This window comes from Stenella coeruleoalba, assembly GCF_951394435.1.
Source record: "Stenella coeruleoalba genome assembly, chromosome: 12".
In the NCBI taxonomy this organism is placed as follows: Eukaryota; Metazoa; Chordata; class Mammalia; order Artiodactyla; family Delphinidae; genus Stenella; species Stenella coeruleoalba.
The window spans coordinates 64,152,695-64,174,213 of record NC_137158.1 but is presented as its reverse complement, the minus strand read 5'-3'; the positions used below and the strand labels follow the sequence as shown (position 1 = coordinate 64,174,213).

At 41.5% G+C, this 21,519-nt stretch overlaps 1 protein-coding gene across 2 annotated transcripts in view; it reads left to right on the top strand.

The window, feature by feature from the left end:
• Positions 1 to 20,985, top strand: part of IL20RA (interleukin 20 receptor subunit alpha) — a 34,892-nt gene extending 13,907 nt beyond the window's left edge. The window contains exons 2-7 of one of the 2 annotated variants that reach the window (XM_079939709.1): positions 5,285 to 5,420; positions 10,922 to 11,100; positions 12,751 to 12,926; positions 13,501 to 13,645; positions 17,046 to 17,185; positions 20,093 to 20,985. In XM_079939709.1, the coding sequence (XP_079795835.1) occupies positions 5,285 to 5,420; positions 10,922 to 11,100; positions 12,751 to 12,926; positions 13,501 to 13,645; positions 17,046 to 17,185; positions 20,093 to 20,884 (1,568 nt within the window). In that variant the 3' untranslated portion in view covers positions 20,885 to 20,985. The remainder of the gene's footprint in view (positions 1 to 5,284; positions 5,421 to 10,921; positions 11,101 to 12,750; positions 12,927 to 13,500; positions 13,646 to 17,045; positions 17,186 to 20,092) is intronic. The other variant, XM_079939710.1, reaches the window with a different exon arrangement.
• Positions 20,986 to 21,519: the final 534 nt, after the last annotated feature.

Below are 21,519 nucleotides of genomic sequence, written 5' to 3'. Positions count from 1 at the left end.
AAGCCTCAGCCCCAGAAGAGAGAGGTTTGGGTAACCACGAGCCTGATTACCCTTTGTGAGTTCACTCCGAAAACCTCACCACTTTTTACCAGTGTTCATCAGGCACTAATTTATGCATAGACTTTTCCCACAGTATAATGAAATGGAAGTACCTTTTACTGTCAGGCATATAATTAAAACTGCAACATACTTAAGATGATGACCTTAGTATTATCTTTGAGGCCATTAAGAAAATGTCACATACTATTTCATTCCACCTACAGAAAGGTAACTATAAGGTAATTCTTGGAACTAATGTAGCAGCCACATTTTATAAAACTCCACTAATGAAGTTGTCAAAGATTTACCCATTTCAAATTCCATTTATTTATTCTCTTTCTACTAGAAGGACCCAAGAGGAGATAGAGGACTTTTTCTTTTTGGGGTTATAACATAGATGAAGCTGGGCTAGAAGACTTTCCCAAAGGCCAAGATATAATGAGAGGAAGATAAACACTGAAAGGGAACACAGGTCTAAATGACATGACTTACAGGCTATAGCTAACCCATCATTCCTTAGGAGTTCATTAAGTGGACCCCTTCTTGCTGTCCCCTCACAGCTTTGTTAGGACAGAAGCCATCTTTTTGGTTGTTGTTCATTGGTTAATTTTTTTCCTTTTTTAAATTGAAGTAGAGTTGATATACAATATTACATAAGTTACAGGTGTACCATATAATGAGTCACAATTTTTGAAGGTTATACTCCATTTATAGTTATAAAATATTGGCTATATTCCTTGTGTTGTACAATATATCCCTGTAGCTTATCTTATACGTAATAGTCTGTGCCTCTTAATCCCCTACCCCTCTACTGCCCTTCCCCACCTCCCCACTGGGAACCACTAGTTTGCAGAAGCCATCTTAAATACCCATTATCCAAGGGGGCCCCCCTCAAGTCTCCCTCCATTGACCAATGTCCATACCCCGGTCAGGGAAGCTCAAAGGGAGCCTGGAGTTCTTGTCCCTTTCTGAGATCTTCTGTGTTTCATTTTCTCCTGAAAGACCAGCCTCCCACCCAGTGACTGTCGTCAGGAATGCCCACTCCCTTTAGGGGAGACCATGCACACCCTCCACAACATCACAACGTAATCACGTCATTAACATAGTGCAAGCCAGTACTCTAAATGGAGGTACACATGGAAAAATAAGGCATCTTTTAGTTCCCAAAGATACTATAGGAGGAGGGTACCAGAATTGTAAAGGCATAAAAAACGCAGAGCTAGTTAGGGTTCTGTGGGGGATCTGGTGTGACTAATGAGCATAGTGCATTTGGCAGAATTACAAAAGGAGAGGCCAGACCAGACCATGGAGAACTTTGTGTACCAAACCGAAGTTGTAATGGTATAGCACTCCCAGAAATAAAATTATGTGTGCTAATCCAACAGCTTCGTGATTTGGGATATTAAATGGACGGACTTTCAGAGGATCAGAGCTGTACTTCCAGGCCATCAATCTATGCGAACGAAAATGCTTTTGTTTCCCACGAGTTGGCACATGACTCCTGATATCAATGTGGGTGTGACATATTTCCTCTTTGGTGTTGGTTAAATTATCTCATCGATACTGGCAGGTTAGGAAAATGACTTATCTCAACTGGAACATTTATTCAGGAGTGTTTTCTTTATGTTTTCCAAACTGGAAACAAACAGTGCCTACAACTTTGTGAAGATGAAAACACCACAAGGAAATACTAGTTATAAGTTGTTCTTTTTAAAATACTGTTTCTCCTCCTCAAAAACAAAGTGCTAATTCTATTTTTTATCACTCTTTTGCATCATCAAAAGGGCAAATATTTCTTGATAAATCCTCATCTGTTGATTTAGCTTTCACAACACAGCAACTCTCTTACTGATGTGACTCTCATAGCTCTGCTTCATCAGGGGATACTGTTTCTACTTTGAAAAGAGAGCTCCCAGCTGCGCCCACCTCACCCTCCATGTCCACAGCCAGCATCTCGGTGCAAGCTCAGCCTTCCTCACTGGGGCTGCTGCAACTGCAGCCTCACAGGTCTCTCCAGGGCTGTTCTTGCCCGCATCTTTCTTCCTTCCTCTCATAAAAGGCTAAGGCTTTTATGCAGTGGAAGCCACGGGCCTATTTGTATTTCAAATGGATTACTTCACTGTCCGGAGCCTGTGCTCTGCAACGGGAGAGGCCACAACAGTGAGAGGCCCGCGTACCGCAAAAAAAAAAAAATTAAAATGAGCAGTCCGTTTACTTTATTCCAAGTTATTTCTTTAAAAATTTGGGGGTATGTTTTAGGCATTTTGAGAATTCTGTTGTTTACTTATATTAAAAGTCACACAGAAACCAATGTAGAAGATAAACCTTTGTATAGATAAACATTGAGAAAATATGCCTGGATTATAATATCCAAGATAACTTGTGTTTTTTTATTCTCCGAACACAAATTGCCACAAATCAGACTATTCTGGTTCCTTCTCAGTTAGTTCTGTGGAGCCATGTTTTGGTAATGTCTTCCGTCGTGATATTATAATACACAGTCTATTTTAATTTAGTTTTTACAAGATGCTAACCACTCTTTACGTGTTAGTGTCATCTAAAAATATAGAACCACAGCATTTTAGATCTGGAAAGATCCTAGGAATTGTTTATGTTGACAGTGTTCCCCACTTGTTTTCGTTTTGTTTTGTTTTGTTTTTTTGCGGTACGCGGGCCTCTCACTGTTGTGGCCTCTCCCGTTGCGGAGCACAGGCTCCGGACACGCAGGCTTAGCAGCCATGGCTCACAGGCCCAGCCGCTCTGCGGCATGTGGGATCTTCCCGGACCGGGGCACGAACCCGTGTCCCCTGCATCGGCAGGCGGACTCTCGACCACTGTACCACCAGGGAAGCCCTGTTCCCCACTTTTGAAGGGTTGGGGAATACTATACTTCATGGTGCTGCTTCCCCAAGTTCTCTGTTTTGTCTTAAAAATATGATTAAAAGTTAGAACCTAGTGATAGCACAGAGCAGTATTAAATCATTAATAATTATTCATTATATATAAGCTCCAGAAAAAGCCAATACCAGTTGATATGCAGTGGTTCCAAGGAGTTCGAAGAATAGAAATCAAAGACAGACACTTTGATGGCAGGTGGCATCCTTTAGAGGTCCTTTCTACTGCTCCTACACACACACCCACACAGTGACCAGTTGACAGAGCTTCTCTTTGAGTGTTTAACTTCCCTCTCTGAAATAAAACTGAGGACTTCCCTGCTGGCGCAGTGGTTAAGAATCCGCCTGCCAATGCAGGGGACATGGGTTTGATCCCTGGTCCGGGAAGATCCCACATGCCGCAGAGCAGCTAAGCCCATGTGCCCCAACTACAGAGCCTGCGCTCTAGAGCCCACGAGCCAGAACTACTGAGCCCGCGTCCCACCACTACTGAAGCCCGTGTGCCTAGAGCCCGTGCTCCTCAACAAGAGAAGCCACCGCAATGAGAAGCCCGCGCACCGCAACGAAGAGTAGCCCCCGCTTGCCGCAACCAGAGAGAAAAGCCCGTGCGCAGCAACAAAGACCCAACGCAGCCAATAAATAAATAAATAAATTTATTAAATAAAATAAAACAAAACTGAGGTATTAAAAACAATGAGCAAGGTTAAAAGTAGGAGTCGTTACAAATGTAGCACATGCTCGCGCACATGCCCGAACGCAAACTCAGCCACTTATAGTTCGGTCACCCTGCCACGTGTTAAAGAGCTTACTTTGGCTCAGAATCAGGGTCATGTTACGTTGTAAAGTTTAAATCCAAAGGAAAGAATTTTTTCTTTCTTTTCATTTGGCTTGTGGGATTACAATACATTGTATAGAGCTAATCTTAGCCAAGGATTACCATAATCATAAAGCTAATTCCTTTCTCTGACATTAGTCTCAGTTGCTTTATACAAGAGTTATTGAACGTTAGCCAAAATTGGACCAGCCTTCAGTGACTTAGCTCAGTTTTATTTCCTGTTTGATTTGAAATATCAAAATTTGATATTTTCCAAATTCATTGACTAGAATATGCATATTTATGATAAGTTCTTCATAATATCTGATTATTTATTACTCAGGACTTTGGGATCTCTCCAGTAGTTTAAATTAATATTTTGATTCTTTCATATCACCACAGAATTTTTTCATTTATTGTATTTAAAGGATCGTCTTTATTTTCTTTTATAAGAAACTATTCTTCACTTTTCTTTTCTAATTTTTTGGTAGTTTCTCCATTTTTTATCATTCCTTTACAGAGGATTTCTATAAATTAATCCTCTAGGATACAGTCTTTCTTAGAACACAGTTAGGTGAACACATCAGTGTTTTTTTGTTTTGTTTTGTTTTGTTTGTTTTTCTTTTTTGCAGCACGTGGGCCTCTCACTGTTGTGGCCTCTCCCGTTGTGGAGCACAGGCTTCAGATGTGCAGGCTCAGCGGCCATGGCTCACGGGCCTAGCCTCTCTGTGGCATGTGGGATCTTCCCAGACTGGGGCACGAACCCGTGTCCCCTGCATCGGCAAGCAGACTCCCAACCGCTGTGCCACCAGGGAAGCCTGCATATCAGTGTTTAATTAAATAAATTGTCTTCTTTCATTAGTTCTTATTATAACTATTTCTTTATTATATACTTTAGTAAAGCTAACCCCAGCTCCAGTCTCTGGCCTTTCAGTGACATCTATCCTAAATTTTATTTCTATATCTAATAAAGGGATTGTTTCAGTTATCTTCTGGTGCATAACAAACTGCCCCAACATTTAGTGGTTTAAAAGAATCATTTTATAATTTCTCATAATTCTGAGGATTTATCTAGGGCTCAGCTGGATGGTTCTTCAGCTGGTCTCTTTCAGAGCCTCTCATGAAGCTTCAGTCTATGGCACATGGGGCTGGAATGTCCACAGTGGCTTCATTCTGGCCCCTTGGTTGGAAGACTGGGCTCAGCTGGGACACTGAGACAGCCGAACCTCTCCCTCTTCATATGGCCTCTTGACATGGTTTCTCCAGCATAGTAGCCCACTTTTTACATGGCAACTCAGGGCTTTCAAAAGGACAAAAGTGGAAGCTCGTAGGCCTTGTTAAGGCTCAGTCCCAGTATCAATTTTGTTGGTTAAAGAGGGCCATGAGGTCAGCCCATGTTCAGTTTGGAAGGAAATACACAGAGCATGAGTACTGGAAGGTGTGGCTCATTGGGGGCCATATCTGGAGACCAGCTACCACATGTTAGGTCTTCCTCTCTCTCTATTAAGACCTCAATTCCTCTCTACTCCTTTTTCAGTTTCCTGTGTCTCTGGTGGTCTGCCTAAACCTACAAATATAACCTTCTTATCTATAAACATGAAGAATATCCTACAGTGGAACCCACCACAGGGCCTACAAGGAGTGGAAGTTACTTATTCTGTGCAGTATTTCATGTAAGTTGGTTCTTTTCGTTTTGGCTAATTTATAAGCACAAGACTCAGACTCCTATTAATTGTGCAAAGATAAACCATCTATTGTATTAAATGAGTGAGGAAAAAGAAAGGTTTTAGATATTTCATGTTAAATTGTCTCATTGTGTTTTGTTAGGTTAAATTAGACAACAGTTTCTTCATGGAAACAGAGTATTGAGTACTTAGGCAAGAAGAAGGTATTTAAATGGAGAAAAGAAGTCTGTCAAAACGTTATTCTGTGGCTGAGCAAACAAGGAAATCCATCACCTCTGAAACATCTATACTTATTAGAATCATAGGATATTTTTAAGTGAAACTGAGGGCAGAATTCTGTACAACTCACAGTTTTTATTAAAGATAATAGTGAATGGACATTTTCACTTTTCACCTCTCGCTCAACGCTCATTGCAATCAAGAAGAAATGCAAAGTGGTAAGTGGGTGTGTGTTAGATCCTCACTCCTATACCCACTCACCTAATATTTAATAAAGAGCTGGCTCCATTCAAAGAGTAATTGTCCCAAAGAATCCAGCACACCTATCCCTAATTACTGAAAGGGAGAAAGACAAAACGAACACAAGTCAAACATTCCTGAAAGCTTTCTCATGGAAATTAAAGAAAAATTCAGACAAATAATGGTTCATAGTTTGAATCCATAAACAACATGTTCTCTAATGGTAAACCTCAAAGAAGGGATAACAGTCAAAGAAGAGGTTCTAAGACAAGAAGAATAACTTTTTTAAAAAGCACGGTGGCAGAACTTAGGAAGAAGATGGAAAATAAAAATGTTATATAGAGATGAAAAGCCTATTATAGCTAACAGGTAGTAATAATTGAACAGGTAATAATGACTACCTGGAATTGCATATCGTAAATGCATGCTCTGTCTAGGAAAATTTAATAAAGATAATAGGAAGACATATCTTGGTAAAGTTATTTAACTTTGAAGAAAATGAAATGATTTATGACCGTCACAGCAAAAGCAATGATTTCTATCTGGCAACACTCAGTTCATGACAGTGATGTATCTTCTGAGGGAAAAATAAGTGTGACCTAAGACTCTTACCAAGTTCAGCAAATATATTTTCTGTATTTTCAAGCAGGTTGAACTTGGACTGTCACTCCCCTGAGACCTTCTTGCAGGCTGTGGTGGGGAGGGAACACTAACTAAAGATGATATCCAACTGACAGAGGGATAAAGATGAGCCTAAACGAACTTAGAAATGACAAGATTTTGGCAAAAAGGGAGCAGGTATTGAAACTATCTAAATGTAGAACTAAGACTAGTGATGGGAAATATGGTTACAGAACTTTCTTGTAAATGTTTGAACCTTATCAATAATATAACAAACCAGAAGGTGGGGAAAAACTGTATATGTACTGACTTCTGTAGCATGAAGCCATTATATGTGATCCAAAATGAAAATATGTCATCATTTTAATAAGTAAACTCTCAATATCTTTCATACACAATTTTCTTAATTTAAAAGATCTTTTTAAGAACTAATATCTCATGTGGTGATGAAACATTTGAACTGCAGTGATTCATTTCATTTTAATTTCTTTTTCTTCAAAGTTTGAATCAAGTTAAATTTACTACTTTTATTAAAATCATAAGTATGGCATAACCTAGCTTTTGTCTACATATTCAGCTATTGAATCATTCCTCTGGGTACATATAAGCATAATGAGATGTGCAGAATCATGTGTACCAAAGGTTTCAGGGTAATGGGCTTCAGGGTAATTTATTTCTCTCTCGGTTATACTTTTCTGATTGCCTGAGTTTAAAAACTGTACCATATTTACAAAAAAGAATAACATCATTTTTGTCTTTGAAAAGAAAATTCTGAGGCGATATGGGGATATATGTATATGTATAGCTGATTCACTTTGTTATACTGCAGAAACTAACACACCATTGTAAAGCAATTATACTCCAATAAAGGTGTTAAAAAAAAAGAAAAGAAAAGAAAATTCTGACCATTAAAGGCAGTGAAAGACTTTGGCTGCTACTCACAATGACCTCATTTATCTAGAACTTCATTCTCATTGCCGAAGAATTTCTCAGGAACCAGTATTTTAGGGAAGAGGCATCACTCTGCCAGGAGAAATGGCTCATGAGTGTGTCCTTGTCTCCTTTTTCATTAGGTGGAGCAAGGAGCTTGTTCTATTCTTTATGTGTTTATGTGATTCAGAAAAGGATTTAAAAAGAGAGAGAGAGTAATCACTGCTCTGTGAGAGTAGATAATTTAGATTACATAAATTTCAAAAAAGAATATTTGAAAAGAAACTTGCCATGGTGGAGTTCTTACATGCCTGTGAATGTGGACAGTGGGCAGGAATACAGGGCAGTTTGTGTCACTGACAGGGCTCCAGGCTCAGTTCCGAAGACAAACAGTCCTGGGGTCATAGCCAGACTGTGAACCTAAATGGGTAGCCTTGGGCAGGTTACATATTATACTTTTTTACTTTTGAGTGAAGTTTGTTTCTAAGCAAAAAATGAAATTTTAACAAAAGTTTAAATTATATCTACCCAAAGAATTTAATGCTGAAAATAGAGTGTAGCATTAAAAGCACAAGCTTTAGCATCAGGGAAAAGTGGTTCAAATCCCAGATATGCCTGTTATACTAGTCAGACTGCCTTGAGCAGCTCCTTTAATATCACTGAGCCTCAATTTCCTCATCTGTAAAATGGGATGGAAATAACGGTACCTACCTCCTAAGGTTATTATGATAATTAAATGAGATAAAGCTTTCAAGTCCTAAGCAGCAGTCCAAGCGCATAATAGGCACTTGATAAATATTTCCTGCCATTACCAGAAATCAGAGACCACTGAGGGCCCCGCATGACTTTTTGACATGCATGAACATCATTACTGTAGTATTTATTGAATGATTCATGTCTATCAGCTTGTCAGACTTACAAAGCATTTTGTCCAGAATTCAGTAAAGAGCGTTTCTCCTTCATTGACATCTGTCATGGGAAGCCGCCTTGCCCTTGGCAAAGTCAGGAAATTTGAGGAGAAAAGGTCAAATAGGGGATGGCAATATTTTTCAAACCACAAGTCAAGACCTGTTGGTGGGCCATGAAGTCAATTTTGAGGGACATAACTAGCATCTTTTTTTTTTTTTTTTTGCGGTACACGGGCCTCTCACTGTTGTGGCCTCTCCCGTTGCGGAGCACAGGCTCCAGATGCGCAGGCTCAGCGGCCATGGCTCACGGGCCCAGCCGCTCCGCGGCATGTGGGATCTTCCCGGACCGGGGCACGAACTCATGTCCCCCGCATCGGCAGGCGGACTCCCAACCACTGCGCCACCAGGGAAGCCCTAGCATCTTTTTTTTAACGGGAAGGATTAGAATGGTGTAGAGTGGATTAGAATGGAAAATAACTAAGTGCCTGGCATGTTGTAAAGTTTAGGTATTATCTTCCAAGACCTTTGTTTTAGTATGTTGGATATATGTGTGAACTGGGTCACACTGTGAAATGTATTTCTTTCTATGGCTCACAGTCAATAAAAAGTTTGAAAGCCCCTCAGCATGGTGATTACTTGAATGGAGAAATTGGTCAACAAGATCTAACTATATTTCTAATGTTTTCTGGTAGCTATGGTACTTATGAAACAGGAGACATTTACTTTCAGGACTCTGCTGCCATATTTTGAAAAGAGAAGATACCCTTAAGCTTTGGCAACACTTGATAAAGTTGACATTTCCTCCTTCTCAACACCCAGTCTTCCCTTGACTTTTGTGATGTCTGTTTTTCCTTCTCCCTCTTTAGCTGCTATTTCTAAGTGTACTTTGTATCTCACCTTTATTTTTTTAATAAATTTATTTATTTATTATTTTTGGCTGCGTTGGGTCTTCGTTGCTGCACGCGGGCTCTTCTCTAGTTGTGGTGAGCGGGGGCTACTGTTCGTTGTGGTGCGCGGGCTTCTCTTGTTGCGGAGCATGGGCTCTAGGCACGTGGGCTTCAGTAGTTGTGGTACACGGACACAGTAGTTGTGGCTTGTGGGCTCTAGAGCGCAGGCTCGGTAGTTGTGACGCACGGGCTTAATTGCTCCGTGGCATGTGGGATCTTCCCGGACCAGGGATTGAACCCATGTCCCCTGCATTGGCAGGCAGACTCTCAACCACTGCACCACCAGGGCAATCCCTGTATCTCACCTTTAAATCTTGCTGCTCCTGAAATTTTATCCTAGGCTTTGCTTTGTCTCCATGGGTAATTTCATTCATGCCTGTGCCTTCCATGAGCAGTTTTATGCCATAGATTTCAAAATCCCTACCTCCCACTCATCCCTTTCTCCTGAGCTCCAGCGCCTTCTGAGCATCCGCATTTGGATACCTTTTACGTATCTTAAGCTCAACATGTCAAAAACTAAACTCATTATCTTTCCCTCCCCCCTCCGCTCCCCATTTCCCAAACCCACTCTTCTTCCGCATTCCTGATCTTGGTAAATGTTACCACCATTCCACCCAACTAGCCCGGGCAGAAAGAGACATCATCCTTAACACCTTCTTTTCCCTCATCTCTCTCATGCACTCAATCACCAAGTCTTGTCTCCTAATATTTTTTCCTTTTGTCCTGTCATTCATTCCACTGCCACCATCCTTGTGCAAGCCACCTACCTCTTCCACCTGGACCACTCTAGCATCCTCTCAACTGCTCCCCAGTCAGCCACCCTTGACCCATTACATTCTCTACGCTACCACCAGAGTTAGCTGTCTGAAAGCCCGACACACCTGCTTTAATCCTTTCAGTAGCCTCTCACGCAACCCTGTCTCTTTCACTTGGCTCTTCCCATGTCACTTAAACTCTCAATACCTCAGTCTCTTCCACTTGAGAAATGCTAAAATATTTCCCACCTCCTGTTTTCTATGGGTGCTATGTCTTTAATAAAGGAGAGGAAAAACAGATGTGAACAACCTAGTTAATATCATCATCATCACTATGATCATTGAAAATGCTGATTTCGGAATGCACTCCAACCTAGTGAATTTTCCCCAGAACCCTTGAGGGCAAGTATATTTTTAAATTTTATGAGAATGTCAAGAAGAATTTCCAAGGAAAAAATGACTAATTTTTCTTAAAACAATCCATCCAAAAAAAAAGACGCATCAAACTGACCTTGGTATGCATGTGGGCTAAAAATTTACATAGAAGAATTGATCCCACAATCTGTAAAATGTTTACTGTGGGCCAAACCTAATAATAAAATACATGCTTTCAAAATGTACTGTCCACATTATAATTCACAGAAAAGAAAGGTGATTATAGAAACTCTGACTCATGTTCCTGACAGCTAATGAAAAAATTTGCCAGCAGCAAAATTAGATTCTTTTTTATCTCAATGACAAGCACTTTTGTTGTTCTGAAGAGAAGGTCTTAAGTTCCATTCAGTTTTATATAATGACTGTTTTTTTTTTTTCCTACTGTAAAGCATAGAGAGCACCTCATTGTTAATTCACAGTTTCCTTCTCAGCAGATATGGGCAAAAGAAATGGCTGAATAAATCCGAATGCAGAAATATCAGTAGGACCTACTGTGATCTCTCTGCTGAAACTTCTGACTACGAACGTCAATATTATGCCAAAGCTAAGGCCATCTGGGGAACGAATTGTTCTAAATGGGCAGAAACTGGACGATTCTATCCTCTTTCAGAAAGTAAGTAACACAGTTGTTTGTTAAACATGTATCAATATCAAGTTCATCTGACCCCCTAATGTAACAGTCTCTGCCTCATAGACAGCCTTGTCGAGGCCAGCGCTCTGCACTCTGTCGATCAGGTGAAGTGACCAGCCCAAGGTACTTCACCTTGCTGCATCTCAGAGTCTCATCTTTAGAATGAAAGTTTTGGCCAAGTGTCTCTAAGATTGCTCCCAGATCCAGAATTGACGCTAGATGCCAATAATTTTTTTTTTCTTTTTTTGCGGTACTCGGGCCTCTCACTGTTGTGGCCTCTCCTGTGCAGAGCACAGGCTCCGGATGCGCAGGCTCAGCGGCCATGGCTCACGGGCCCAGCCGCTCCGCGGCATGTGGGATCTTCCCGAACCGGGGCACAAACCCGTGTCCCCTGCATCGGCAGGCGGACTCTCAACCACTGCGCCACCAGGGAAGCCCTAGATACCAATATTATCAAATTTTGATTTTGTTTTATTGTTTAGTTGAGATTATATAATTTGAGGAACAACTGACAGATTTATTTTCCTGTTGTGGGTTTATAAACTATTTGACATATGCCCGCAGGTTGATTGAAGATTGTTCTGATCACCAAACTAAGTCTCTTCTTGTTACAAACTTGGTAGAGTTATTACATAATTTCTAGATGTAACTCAGAATTAAGGCAACATCTTCCTGGTATTTCCTTTGAAAATTTTCCATCCCTGATCTGTGACTGATTCGGCCATAGAGGACCCACTCAGAGCTGCCATGATGAAGTTTACAAGCACTCCCTAAGCTCTGGAGCTGGAGCCTTTCCCTTGCTGCCTTTCTGGATCAGAAGTCAGCAAACTATGGCCTCGGACTAAATGCAGCACCCCCTCCCCTTTCTGTTTTTGTACAAGACAAGAGCTAAGAATGGATTTTACATTTATATAAATAATAGTTGCGACAGAGATCACATGGCCTGCAAAGCCTAAAATACTTACGTCAGTACCTTTATGGTAAAAGTTTGCTAATCTCTATTCTAGATCATTCTCCAAAGTTTACTTCCCCAGAGGTCTTTAGCAGCGCTTCATTTCTCCATTTCTGATTTTTACAAACACATCAAATCCTCTTAATGTTATTTATCACCAACGTTTCAGGTCCCAGGAGTGTTGCACACCCTTTTTTTTTTTTTTTTTTTGCAGTACGCAGGCCTCTCACTGCCGTGGCCTCTCCCGTTGTGGAGCACAGGCTCCCGACGCGCAGGCTCAGCGGCCACCACTCACGGGCCCAGCCGCTCCGCGGCACGTGGGATCTTCCCGGACCAGGGCTCGAACCCGTGTCCCCTGCATTGGCAGGCGGACTCTCAACCACTGCGCCACCAGGGAAGCCCATGCAAACACTTTAAATTATATTTACCGTCATCTAGTACTGTTTAGCCATGTGACTAGGAACTACATGTGACTAAGTAAATTTGCTGCTTTAACGTTCTATCAGTGTGTGACATGATTGTTTCAAGATTCGGTATCACTTGGGCCCACCTAGAGCATTCTGAGGCAACTCAGATAAGAGGGTGGGCTTTAGAGCTTCGATCCCAGTAGGATTATATTGTTTCATCCGAGGTGATTTCTACATCTGAACATGATCATTCCCTCTCCCCTCCCCTTTAAGCACAAATTGGCCCACCAGAGGTTGCTTTGACTACTGATGAGAAATCCATATCTATTGTTCTGACGGCTCCAAAGAAGTGGAAGAAAAACCCAGAAGAAAGCTCTATTTCCCTGGAACAAATATACTCTAATCTGAAGTATAATGTGTCCATACATAATACTAAATCAAATAGAACGGTAAGCCTGAAATGGAATGGGGACCTATCATTTGTGTCACTTTTTGCAGCTAATGCTGGAACACACAGCCCTGATGCTTAAATTCTCGGCATGTGAATCTGGGAAGGTGTGACATTCAAAAGTGTCGCCATACAAGATACAGTTGAAGCTGATGTGTAGAAATTTTCAAAACTGCCTTCAGATTTCCTTTACAGAAAGTCTCTGCTATGATGTTGCTGTGGGTGGGTAGAGCAATTGTCCACCTCACTTTGATGGAGAGTTTTTACTTGCTTAACATCTGTCAGTCACTCTCCAAGAAAGAAAAACATATCAGCAAGAACCCAGGACAAAGTGGAAGAAGAAATCCCTCCTTATGTCATTATTTAGAATTGTTCCCACAATTTGCCCAGTCCCTAACTGGGACTGCCAAGCTGAAGGAAAAGGATATTTTAAAGTTGTTGCTAAAAAAATAAGCTCTTAGTGATAGTAAAGGACTTACTGGTACCTCAGTCTTCTGTTTCCTTCTAAAGTTACTTGTCTGGGGTGGTGCTGGAAATCTCTGGCTCTAACTGCTCTTCGCAATCCCCTATCCTAGTGGTCCCAGTGTGTGACAAACCGAACGCTGGTATTCGGCTGGCTGGAGCCGGACACTCTGTACTGCGTCCTCGTGGAGTCCTTCGTCCCAGGCCCTCCTCGCCTTGTTCAGCCATCTGAGAAGCAGTGTGTCAGTACTTTGAAAGGTAAGCTTTGAGAATCTCAGCTGGTCTGAGGTAGGAAATCTGCTAAAACTAGAAGGAAGGATGGTGGTGTAGACAAGGTTTTGAAAATCCGTGTCTACCAGAAACAGGCTGAAGTGCAGGCAGAAACAACCACCACCAGAAATGCACTGAGCAGCCCGGGACTCTACCATTGAACTTGGCTCACAGTAGGGAGTGTTTTCACCTCCTAGGACACTCTTAGCACCAGTCCAACAAGACTCTACCTTGGGAAAGAAAAATTATAGGAATTTTTACACACACGGCTTTTCTTCTTTCAAACTATAATCATCTGATCAGTAGAAGTTCTGTGGTCTTTAAGAACATCACATGAGTTTATTCCTAGGAACAAAGCAGTATCCTAAAAACACTTTACGACAGAGTCTTTTGCTCCCCCTCGGGAATACAAATTATAGGTGCTGCAGGTTGTGTTCAGATATCACTCACTGTGCAAGGCTGTGCAAGGGCCTGGGATCAGCAAATCAGTTACTATTCCCTCACTCTTATAGTTGCTTCTCTCTCTTTCCTTTTATTTGTCTTCTCGTGTTTTCTGAACTTGGCTGCCAAGGAAGTGTGGTTGAAGATTCTCGTTCCTGTTAGGAGACTAGAGTTATAGGAGCTTGGCGTTTGTTAAATTGTTCTCCCCTGAGGGTGGTAAGACCCTGAACTCAAAACCTAAAAATTGAAAATAAATCCTAAAGTTTACCTTCATTGAATGGCTCTTCATCCATTCTTGTTTCTCTCTTCCAAATGTGCTGGCCTTCCAAACGTCACAATCATTTTCCCCAAGACTTGGTTCCGTCACCAGCTATGGGACAGGAATGCTGACAGAACCCCTGTTTTCCTCTCCCCTCAAGCCTCCCACATTTCGAGATGAAACTGTCCTAAGGATTAAAAAGGGAATTTTGTGAATACATATCAGAAGTGAAAAGCTTTATTTTTGAATCTCCATCATTATCATACCTTTCCCTTTAAAATGAAGGGTTCTCTACCATATGTCAAATATCAATAAAATTAAAATGCAAGGCAAGCAAAAGGCAAAGCAAAGCAGATTGAGGAAATCATTTTTGTATTTGGAAAAGTGCTCTGTTTACTAACAGCTTGATCAGTGGGCAAATGGTAGGAATGAATTCCCAGTGGAAATCATTTAAGCCATTGGCAGAGCTAAAGCAACTAAAGTACAGATTAAATGAAATACTTCCCAGTAAGCAGAAGGAGCTGACCTTCTCACTAGTCCTGGAACGGTAATAACAAGGTACCATTTCATGGTCTGACCTTTCTTGATATCCCAGCTGTTAGAGCACCCCAGATACCTTTCCAAGACACAATTATGAGGGTCTACTTTTTCAAAAACTCACTATTACCTCTTTGGGGACTATTCTTTGAAATATTTCTGCTCTCCACAATCCCCCAATTCCTAAAATACAGATACAGTTTATTAGTTGGTTGTTGCAAACATGTGCTGGTATATACTAAGTGCCTTCAGTCATTGTTGTCATGGCTCTGTTTATCAGGATGAGTTTGGTCCAGAGGCCAGGGATTGTATTAAGAGGACTGGATTGATTGGGATTGACATATACACACTACTATATGTAAAAGAGATAACTAATAAGGACCTACTGTATAGCACAGGGAACTCTACTCAGTACTCTATAATGACCTATATGTGAAAAGAATCTAAAAAAGAGTAGATATATGTATAAGTATAACTGATCACTTTGGTGTACACCTGAAACTAACACAACATTGTAAATCAACTATACTCCAATAAAAATTAAAAAAAAAAAAAGGACTGGACTGAGTTGTAGCCTGAAGTAGGGGCAGGTGATGCTCAGCCATCTGCAACATCTGCATTATTGGCATCTTTCTATGTGGAACCTGTTGACAGATGTGCTCTTCGGGATGGAAGAGCCTGCAGCTGGACCCCCATACCTGGGCTTTTCCCACTGGCTATTGTTGACCAGAAGTCCATGATACTTCTGTTTCCACTCTTTAACTAGACAGTTGACCAGACAGTAACTTAGCTGCTCTCTCCCAGGACTAGGCATCAAGAGTACCCAACGTCTGCAATGGGTTAGAATACTCCCACGACACGCCTGCTGATTGTATTAGTATGTAAGGAATGCCCTAGAACTTCTGTCATTTGTGCTAAATGCTGTAGTAGTCAGGGTTCTCCATAGAACACAATATACATAATCTTTATGTATAAATGTACACACACACACACACACACACACACACACACATCAAGATGGAGATAGAGACTTATTTTAAGGACCTGGCTCACATGATTTTGGAGGTTGGTAAGTTAAAAGTCTGCAAGGCTGGAGACCTAAGGAAGAATTTATGGTGCAGTTCTTATCTGAAGGTGATCAGCTGGCAGAATCCACTCTTCTGGGACATGATCAGTCTTTTTTCTATCAAAGCCTTCAACTGATTGGATGAGGCTCACCCTCATTATAGAGGGCAATCTGCTTTACTCATGTCTACTAATGTAAATGCTAATCTCATCTAAAAAATGCTTTCACAGAAACATCTAGAATAATGTTGGACCAAATAACTGGGTACTGTGGCCTCGCCAGATGGACACGTAAATTTAACCTTCACGATTTACAAGTGCTCCACAGGAGCTTAACAAATATAAATTAGTCACAATGAGTCCTATCTATCAAGCATATAGTCTGATCCATGGTGATCCAGGGCTACTTTTCTTAAAACTACTCGCCAGATCTTTTCATGTCTCTATGGACTTTTAAACTCATCATGAACCTACGGCACAGCAGGACCAGGGAGGGAGTTACTGCCATTCTCAGCACACACCAGCTCAGCTGCCTCTCCACACATCCCCAAGCTCCAGACCTACCAGAAAGCCTGGCCAGCTGTGTAAGGATGATTCTGTTTGTCACACAGAAGACGACGCCATACATTCGTGGCAAGGTCCTGAATAGGTGGAAAAGATTGAGTCAAATGAGGGGCGTGGAAACGTGGGGCAGCCTAATGGGATCTTCACAAGAAGGTTTTGTTGTTTGGTTTGAAGCGCCGTGAGTTACTTGAGTATCAGGCACACTTTTCTGCAAATAGAAGAACCGGCATGAATCTCATAGCCAGATATAAAATGTTGGAATATCTGCTGACTTGGGTTGTTAAGGCATCCTTGCTGTAAAGGTTGGAGACAAGTCCAGATGATTCCTGAAGCCCATCTATTGTCAGAGAGAGTAAGAATTCTGAGATCCCTTCTAACATTTAGCTCAAGCTTCTCAATGTATAAATGAGAAAACTGAATTCCCAAAAGTAACTGATCTCTCCAAAGCTTCTTGACGTTACCAGTGTTTTCCCACCACACCAAATCACAGCTGTCTACCCCACCCTACTTTTCTCTTTACAGATCAAACATCAACACTGAAGGTTAAAATCATCTTCTGCTATGTTTTGCCCGTATCTGTTACTGTGTTTATTTTTTCTGTGATGTGCTACTCCGTGTACAGGTATACCTACGTCGGCAAAGAGAAACACCCAGCAAATCTGGTGAGTGCCTAGAGTGGTAGGAGGCTTTACAACACACCCAGGAAGATAGAAAAGGAGGTCCTAGAACAGATACCGTTCCTTTTATGGGCAGAGTGAGTTTCAAGTTAAAAGAGTTGATGAATTAAAAACACTTTCTGTACTAGACTAACTCAGTACCATAACCAAAGAGAAAGATTCCTTAACTTTTGACAAAGATTTTATATTTATGGAACAGATCAGACTAGGTCTTGAGGTGCACAGATAAATTGTCATGACCCATGCCCCTCCGAAGGCTTAAGTCTAGTTGGGGACTAGAAGTTTTAAAGGATATGTGAAGACTAAGATGAAAGTGGGTTCTAGGGACTCTTGTGGGTACAGGAAGGGTGCTGGCACCCTACGTGGAGGATCAGAAGTTTCATGCCTGGGCTTGGTCGTGAAAGTTCAGTAAGAGCTAGGGCACTTACCTCAAGCGGAAGAAACAGCAGGGGCAAAGGTAGGAGGATGTTTGGGAAAACACATAATATTGCAAAACCATGAGGTTCCTGATGAGAAGCTATGAAAGAAGAGACTGGAGGGTGAGGGGGTAAGGCCAGATAATGGGAGAATTGGGGAGCTATTCTAAGGACCTTGGACTTCATTGTGTTTGCAAAACTCTGTAGGGTTTTGAGCTGGGATCATTATGGTCAAGATTGGGCTTTAGATACAACTGGATAGTGTTAAAGACAACTTTAGGGGGAGGAAGACTAGAAACAAACAAACAAACAAACAAACCCAGCTAGGAGACTGTGGGAGTTGTCCAGGAGAGAGAAGATGAGAGTCTAAAAGAGGAGAGGGGGATGTAGGGCTGGAGACAGACACGGAATGGAAACACGTTTAGGGGGAAAGCGGCCAGGGCTTAATCATTCACAGCAAGGAGAAGCAAGAAAGTAAAAGAAGGAACAAACCTTATGCTTCTGGACCATGTACGGGAGGTTTCCCAAGGCTGAGCATATTTTAACAATCAAAAACTGTTTCTTTGGGAATTATCAAAATACGTGTTCACGTGTACACGATACATACATGCATTCCTGTTAGTTCTGTTTTTAAATGTTTCTATTATTCTGCCTTCATTTAGGTTTCAGAGTTAGCTTTTCAATGACGTAGGGAGACCTTTCCTAGGAGGAAAAAGCACAGGAGAACTGACAGCCTGTGACTTTCTGAAACCCACATTTTTGTAAAAGAAAGATGCTGAAGTTCCTATTTTGTAGTTAAATGAAATCACATCATAGGGTGGATAATGAGAATTGTAACATAACTCATCATTGACAATCTGAACAGGCACCTTCCATGTATTGCCAGCAAAACTTTAATCTTAAACAAGTTTTCCTGACATGATTTAGAGTTTCTCTCTCTGCTATAAATTGGCAGGTGAATTTCCATTTTGGGCCCTATTAGAGCATGATTAGTTTGGTGTATGGGGGAAGTAAGTAAAACCATCTCTATTCGTGTGCTTATTTCTCTTTTTACACCTAGTTTTCATGCCCTTCCACATTTCCTGTCCAGCGTATATGCAAAAAAGAGCTGGTAGCCCAGAGGATGGCTTATTGATAAACACATAGTACACTGTAATTAATAAAGCAATTTCAAAAACTCTCAGTCTTCACCATTCCTGACACAGCAGAAATTCTGATTTTACAGAATTAAAAAAAGGAGGCTCAAGAAATTAAATAAGCCCCCTGAATTCCCTCAGCCAGTTAGAGGAAGAGGCGGTCACCCCCGATCCTTGGACTGGATCAGGACCGCCCAGGGAACCACTCTTCACGGCCATATGCCTTTCGTGCATCTTGGGTCTCTTGCCTCAAGGTGAGGGAGTTTTCCCGCGTATTCCAAACATAACTTTCACTTCCATGAGTTGGTAAGAATAGGCCTTTACAACTATCTGGGGACGGTATAAATTCTAACTAACAGCTGGTTTTATTTGTTTGTTTGTTTGTTTTTATAATATCTTTATTGGAGCACAATTGCCCTACAGTGGTGTGTCGGTTTCTGCTTTATAACAAAGCGAATCAGCTATACATATACATATATCCCCATATCCCCTCCCTCTTGCGTCTCCCACCCACCCTCCCCATCCCACCCCTCTAGGTTGTCACAAAGCACCGAGCTGATCTCCCTGTGCTATGTGGCTGCTTCCCACTAGCTATCGATTTTACGTTTGATAGTGTATATATGTCCATGCCACTCTCTCACTTCGTCCCAGCTTACCCTTCCCCCTCACTGTGTCAAGTCCATTCTCTACATCTGTGTCTTTATTCCTGTCCTGCCCCTAGGTTCTTCAGAACCATTTTGTTTTTTAGATTCCATATATGTGTGTTAGCATACGGTATTTGTTTTTCTCTTTCTGACTTACTTCACTCTGTATGACAGACTCTAGGTCCATCCACCTCACTACAAATAACTCAATTTCGTTTCTTTTTATGGCTGAGTGATATTCCATTGTATATATGTGCCACATCTTCTTTATCCGTTCATCTGTCGACAGGCATTTAGGTTGCTTCCATGTCCTGGCTATTGTAAATAGAGCTGCAATGAACATTGTGGTACATGACTCTTTTTGAATTATGGTTTTCTCTGGGTATATGCCCAGTAGTGGGATTGCTGGGTCATATGGTAGTTCTATTTTTAGTTTTTAAGGAACCTCCATACTGGTCTCCATAGTGGTTGTATCAATTTACATTCTCACCAACAGTGCATAGGGTTCCCTTTTCTCCACACCTTCTCCAGCATTTATTGTTTGTAGATTTTTTGTTGATGGCCATTCTGCCTGGTGTGAGGTGATACCTCATTGTAGTTTTGATTTGCGTTTCTCTAACGATTAGTGATCTAACAGCTGTTTTTAATGTCTCTCTAAAGTGAAAAGATGAAAACCATTCTCTTCTCTCTTTATAGATTTTGATTTATGGAAATGAATTTGACAAAAGAGTCTTTGTACCTGCTGAAAAAGTTGTGATTAACTTTATCACCCTCAATATTTTGGAGGATTCTAAAACTTCTCATAAAGATATAAGTTTAATGGAAAAAAGCAATGATGCCTCAGACCTGAATGAGCCCAGCAAGGACCAGGAGCCCCATCAGGAGGAAGTGGAGGTGAAACACCTGGGATATGCTTCACATGTGGTGGACATTGTGTATGACCCTGAGAAAAGCACCCAAGGGACTTCCTTAAGCCAGCAAGAGCCACCCAGCAGGACAATGCCCACAGATAAAACAGTCATCGAATATGAATGTGATGTAAGAACTAGTGACATTTCTGTGGGGCCTGGAGATCAGGAGTTCAATTTGCAGGAGGAAGTGTCCCTACAAGGAAAGTTATCTGAGCAACAGGCAACTTTAGCAGACTTGGGTCCACAAACACTACCATATTCATATACCCCTCAGCTCAGAGACTTGGACCACCTGCCGCAGGGGCATGTGGACACAGAGGAGGGGCCAGAGGCAGAACCGTCAACCACACTGGTCGATTGGGACCCTCGGACTGGCAGGCTGTGTATACCTTCATTATCCAGCTTTGAACATGACTCAGAGAGATGTAAGCATCCTGAGTCTGAGGGACTCGAGGAGGAGGGCCTCTTATCTAGACTCTACCAGGATCGGGCTCCAGACAAGACACTGGAGGAACATGAAGCCTATCTCATGCAGTTTATGGAGGAATGGGGATTATATGTACAAATGGAAGACTAACACTCAAACGTCCCTTTGCCAGACCTCTACTGTTACAAAACACGTGAGTGCAAACAGATAAGTGACCGAATAATAAAGTACCGGAGCCAGAAGTTTACTCGGATTTCTGTGTCAGTGAGAATTACTTATTCCTTCTATTTTCATAGTGCTTGTTTCATTCCGCCTCCTGTGGTGGCTGGGTTGTGCGTGTGGGTCTCCCGCACCGATGGTGGGCGCCCAGAGTGCAGTGGCTGACCCTCTTTGTACCCAGTAAGTATTCAAAAATGTTGGCCAACTTGGATGCAGAATTTATTCAGGTGGGTGTACTGTGGCCTCTTTATTTATGATTTTCTAACAAGCACTTGTACAATTATTTTCTGGGCCCTTACCAAGCGTATAGCACTGTAAAAAATACTTCATGAAGACCATTCATTGTATAAGTGCTACTTTTTTAGAATTTGGTTTATTGCCAGAATGATGAGATACTTAAAACATGCAAATACCACTAAGTGGGTGGGAAGTGGTCACATTTAAAGACCTAACCCACTGTTCAGTCATAATAATCCATGTTCAGAGTGAATAAATCAGGCACAGATCTTGATGTCATATGCTTTGGGCTACTTTAAGTGGCCATATTAATACTTTAGGAGAAGTTC